At 30.7% G+C, this 5,573-nt stretch overlaps 1 protein-coding gene across 2 annotated transcripts in view; it reads right to left on the reverse strand.

Moving 5' to 3' along the window:
• The window catches only part of LOC101506135 (protein LSD1-like), an 8,323-nt gene extending 5,969 nt beyond the window's left edge, over positions 1 to 2,354 (reverse strand). For both annotated transcript variants that reach the window (XM_073370671.1, XM_004488149.4), the window contains exons 1-3: positions 2,117 to 2,354; positions 1,251 to 1,364; positions 189 to 299 (exon numbers count right to left, since the gene is read on the reverse strand). In XM_073370671.1, the coding sequence (XP_073226772.1) occupies positions 189 to 299; positions 1,251 to 1,362 (223 nt within the window). In that variant the 5' untranslated portion in view covers positions 1,363 to 1,364; positions 2,117 to 2,354. The remainder of the gene's footprint in view (positions 1 to 188; positions 300 to 1,250; positions 1,365 to 2,116) is intronic.
• Between the last annotated feature and the right edge of the window lie 3,219 nt (positions 2,355 to 5,573).

Consider the following 5,573-nt stretch of genomic DNA (forward strand, 5'->3'; position numbering starts at 1 on the left):
CTCTTGGCCCAGCTGAACCCTAAACCAGGATTTTTATTCACCATCAATGAATTAAGTGTATCTATTGACCAAGCTTAGCAAACTACAAATAAATCGCTAGAAATGTAAATTTATCAGCAAATCAACATGTGAACATATTAAACTAAAAAGTTGTACATATCTGGCAACGCGTAATTGTAATTTTATACCTGGTACAAGATTTATAGTGTTACAGCAGGAACATCTCACGCTAGTAGCTCCGCGTGTGTACATTAGCAATGTCCTACAGCCTCCACAATATAGTTGTGACATTTCCATTCCTGCAGGCACATTAGGAAATTAAGGATCCCCAGATGTAACCATTTAGTTCAAGACCAAGAACAAGTTAGCATTAATTCTAGCTAGTTGCACAGTTTCGTTGTACTTTATATGCATCCCTTGTGAATAATTGGCTCAATAGAGTATGATGGGATATACTCAATATAAATATCAATTAACAACAGTCAATATCTCATATATATGCGCACACACACATATGGATGTTTGTGGATACAGTTACTCCAAGAATATGTCTTCAATTTAATTAATAATATACTTTTAAAAATACAAGTAAATAAATAATAACTGTAAAATAACAATATTTAATGTCTACAAAGAGTTGTTAAGTAGAGCAACTATGACAAAAGTTACTCTTACTCCTCCAAATAGATCTCCATCCATATCTGTGTGTGTATATGTGTGTGTGTGTCTATATATAGCATTTAAAGGATATGCATTGTCAGTATAAACCAATTTTACACTAACACCTAATGAAAATAAACTATTTTGCCACATCACCCCCTTTTGTAAGTTTATTTGAAATTGATGCTATAATATGGAAAAACGGAGGTCTCTCATTGAATGTCAGTGTAAAAGTAAAACTAATTTATATTAATAGTGTATACCCATTAAACTCGTACCAAAATTATTTTATGCCAAAAAGCATATGTAGAACAATGATATGGCTACATACTACACTAGTTATACATAGGGAATGAGGAACTATGATAAAAATTGAATTATTTTATAGAACTCGAGTCCAAATCTGTTCAAAACTCGAGTCCAGTTGTGTACAAAGCTGGAGGCTAAAGTGGCTTCTGTTACTTCGAAAGCTAGAAACTTACTACTTAATCCAAGTGTGCAATCAAATTAACTCAACATACAAAGCATGGAGAAACGAAGTTCCTCAAATCCTGACATCTTGATAACAGAAACAACAAAAGGGAACATACCGGGAGGAGTAACAGGGGTAATTGTGTTGCACAAAGCACAGCAAACATTGCTTGCTCCTCTAGGGTAAAGCAAGATGTTCCTACACCCACTACACATAATGTGGCTCCGCATAGCTGCAAAGTTAAACCACCACCATCAACCATATTGAAAGAGAACACAAAAAACAGCATCACCATGATCATCCATGCACCACATAATAAAATATAACACCATTTTAATTTGTAACACACGGAATCAAAATATGAAATAAAAATTCTTGGCAAGATTTACAATAACCAAGAAATATCCCAATAATGCCATAATACCTTATCATAAATCATATCTAGCCAAACTATTGAGCTCCACAAAATCTATTTGGTCTCCTACACACACATGTTCAAAGTCCAAACTATGTAAGTCGAGTAAGTTTCATCCATCATTTCTGACCTATCTATTGAGCTCTACAAAATCTCTAGGTCTCCTACACACGCGTTCAAACCACCTATGTCTAGATTCAACCATCTTTTTAGACAAAACTATCAAGCTTTACGAAATCTACAGGTCTCCTACACATGTAAAAACCAAATAAAGACTGAGACTATGTGGAGATTCAACTATCTTTTCTACAACAACCACCATCATCACATGATGTATGCTCTGAAAAAATTTAATCTTTACAATTCAAACACCATAAATATCCAAAATTGAAAATTCTGCAGAAAAAAAAAAGCACAGGACACCAATAATTACAAAAATAACAACAACAACAACAACAACAATTAAAATATATGAAAAATAATAATACAAACGAACGTAATAGCATAGAATTACAAACCAAAGAAATTGAGGAGATTAAAAAATTGAAAGATCTAAGAATAAGAATAACCTGCTGTATTGCAATATAATCGATTCGGAAAAACGCACAGCAAGAATGTTGTGCGGAGAAATCGAAAGAAGAGGTAGTGCGTTTAATTGATTGATTTTAAACGAATCAGAAAATGAAGAACAATAATGAATTAGCGACACAATAAAAGGAAACTTTGCTTCTGAAATGCGATTTCCTTCTAAGAATGTTTGATTTTGCCGTCCAATTCAAGTTTTTTGTTTAACGCTTCCTTTCGCGCACCGATCAGGAAACTTCTTCACCGTCTTCTTCTTCTTTTATGTTTTTTTCAACTTTTTTTGTAATTTACATCTTGCAATTTTTTTATTTTGTTATTTATTATTATTATTGTTATGAAAATTGCTTAACAAAAAATAGTTTTTTTTTAACTTTGGAAAAAAATTAAAAAATTCTAGCTCTGCTTGCTTTTTTTTTATTTCTAACAAATGTTAGTTATGAATACTAACTTATTTTGATTTTAAACAAAATAAATTAAATGCGTGCCATTAGATAGTTGAAAAAGTATAGGTACACCATCCCATATCCATATCAAACTTTTACCTTCGTAGTCAATTAAATTTTTTTAAAAATTATAAAGAATGAAACACATTGCATTTTTTTTATTAATATTAAATTTTTAATCCCCTAGAAGCTACAAATTTGTGAGACGTGCCAACTTATTTTATTGCTCTAGACATATTTTTAAAAGAAACAAATGAATCATTTAAAACACAAAAGCCATATGTAATACTTACATAGTTTTACTTTGAAGATTCTAGTGTACATAACAACCAATATAATTCAAGCCTTATTCTTGTAAAGGAATAATATGTGTTTCCATAAACCTCCTTCAAAATACCTTGTTTTCAGAATCCATTTGAACCTTTGTCTTTGAAAATCTATTTGAACCTTAAATGAAAAAAATCCCATCATTGCATCATCCATGTCCATCATGATCGAAAATGGACCGCATGAGTGACAAAAGATTGGTCCTTGTGGTGAAATGTCAGATCGTGGGTGCTTCCCAGAGCCTTGAAAAAGTGTAGGGTTCCATTCATGCCTCCTTTATTCTTTGAAGCTACTACAAAGTTTGATTACCGATCGTCTGAAGGTGATGTAAAATGCCTACTACTTTTGAAGTGTTTTTAATTATTATATTTGCCCTTCTTATTTTGTTCATTTTTCATGGTCATTTGGTGAATCAGGTATGTAGTTGTTCCTTCAGTAGTAATATGTGCAAATGGTTGATAGCATAACATGTTTGATTAAGATTTGCTATTGTGTTTCCTAATTTCGATCGCCATTGTAGAGTACATATGCTAAGCTTGGATGCTTACAAGGATGGTTTTTTGCGCCTTTAGTCCATCATGTTCCAAGTGAGTTCACTATGGTAGAATCGTCTTTGTCGATTTCAGCCTCTTTAAAGAAGGCTTATTAAAGGAGGGTAATCTTTTATTGATAATTAGAATTGGTATTAGGGAGTCGTAGATCTCTTGAATATCAAGGAATTTACATACTTTTTTTGTAAATAATCCTTGTTCTAGATGGGGTTTGGCCCTACCGATTTTTAATATTGAATGAAATAATTTTTTTTTTTCTTTCGAATGTCACATTTGGGACAAGGTTGAAGCTCAGCAAACTTTAGCTTGAGAGGCAGCTTTAGAAGATACGAGAATAAGTGATAATATCTTGATATCATCTCAGAAGATTTTAGATTATCTCATAGGGATAAGATTAGTTTGTTATCTTACTTAGAGTATCATAGACTATTTCTTAAAATTAGTTTCTGCATTTTTTTACTGTTATCATAATTTGTTTTCCTATTTGAAATCTTGTATTAGTAGTATAACAAGGTAAAAATGGTCAGTGTTTCGTTTCTTGGTATCTTATTCCAATAAACAGTCATAGCAAACAATGTTCATAATTCAAAGTCATTTGTTGGATAGTGGCTAAACTCAAAAGAGCGATGAATTATGGTTTTAAAGCTTTTTGCAAATTTTGGAACCTTCCCTTTATTGAATATGTAATGTAACTATGAAAATTTTCTTGAACCTGTATGCAAAACAAGACTATATGAAATGCAATTACTTTATGATCAATGAACCAATATAAAATACAGGTAATTGATTCCCTATATGTGTTGATTGATTATTTCAATTCAAATTACTTTAGCCATTTGTTGGATAGTGGCTAAACTCAAAAGAGCGATGAATTATGGTTTTAAAGCTTTTTGCAAATTTTGGAACCTTCCCTTTATTGAATATGTAATGTAACTATGAAAATTTTCTTGAACCTGTATGCAAAACAAGACTATATGAAATGCAATTACTTTATGATCAATGAACCAATATAAAATACAGGTAATTGATTCCCTATATGTGTTGATTGATTATTTCAATTCAAATCAGAAATTTATCACATAATGTAATCGTTTTTACCTGTTTTAATAAGAAATAAATTTTCACATATCAAAACCAAAATTGTATAGAATTTAAAAGATAACGATAGAGAATTTACAAAGACTTGTGTTGGTTAAACCTCATCTAGTTTTGAAGCCAACTTTTGAGATAACTCACTATTGAAATTGTATATAAATTACAATAAGAATATAATAAGAAAAGTGCTTTTAAAGTTATTTTTGTACATCACATGGTTAGTTTGGCTTGCTTAATTGATTTAGTGAAACATATAACTTATTCAACCAAATATATGATATTTATGACAGATGAATAGGTCAAGTTTTTTCCATTAATTATTTGCATGTACTATTGTTAGCATTTCAACAAATGTACTAAATAGTTGCAAGTAATAATTAAAACGGTAGTACCGATTGTCGAACTCAAGGATTACGTTTTACTATCGAATTATATTTAATCACTGAAATTGAACAAAAAGTTTCCGAATTGATTGAAATAATATTTGAAATTAACAACAGTAATAAAATGGATCCTTTATAATGAGAAAAATGTCAGGGATGAGTTTCACTTCGACTCCAACCTTGGTGTCTAATTTGATCCTAGTTAGTGAATTCCTTTATTGAATTATTACCAAATTCTCTTTATTATTCATGCCCTAATGTCTTAGTGACAAAACCTTTAATTCCAAAGTAACCCCTAATTCCTTAGTAGATTTAAGATTAGAATTAAGGATTACTGTATAGAAATTCTCTTGTAAATTATTGTTTTGCAACTAATTTAATTGGTTTCTGACCTGCATCTATGTCTAGACTAAAAATTCATGAATTTCTCATCTCAAGCATTCGTAAAGTCCACTTCCGTTTCAAAATACAAATCGTAGAACATTTTAATGTTGGTCAAGCAATAAAAAGCATTAAGCATAGAGATGAGAAAAATAATTCAATAAACTCATTCATAGAACTAGAAATCAAATCATAAAAATAAGGGTTTCATCTTGTTACATTCATCCATAACAAATAAGGTTTAGTTACTTATGACAGAGA

The sequence above is a fragment of the Cicer arietinum genome, chromosome 1, assembly GCF_000331145.2.
Source record: "Cicer arietinum cultivar CDC Frontier isolate Library 1 chromosome 1, Cicar.CDCFrontier_v2.0, whole genome shotgun sequence".
Taxonomy (NCBI): domain Eukaryota; kingdom Viridiplantae; phylum Streptophyta; class Magnoliopsida; order Fabales; family Fabaceae; genus Cicer; species Cicer arietinum.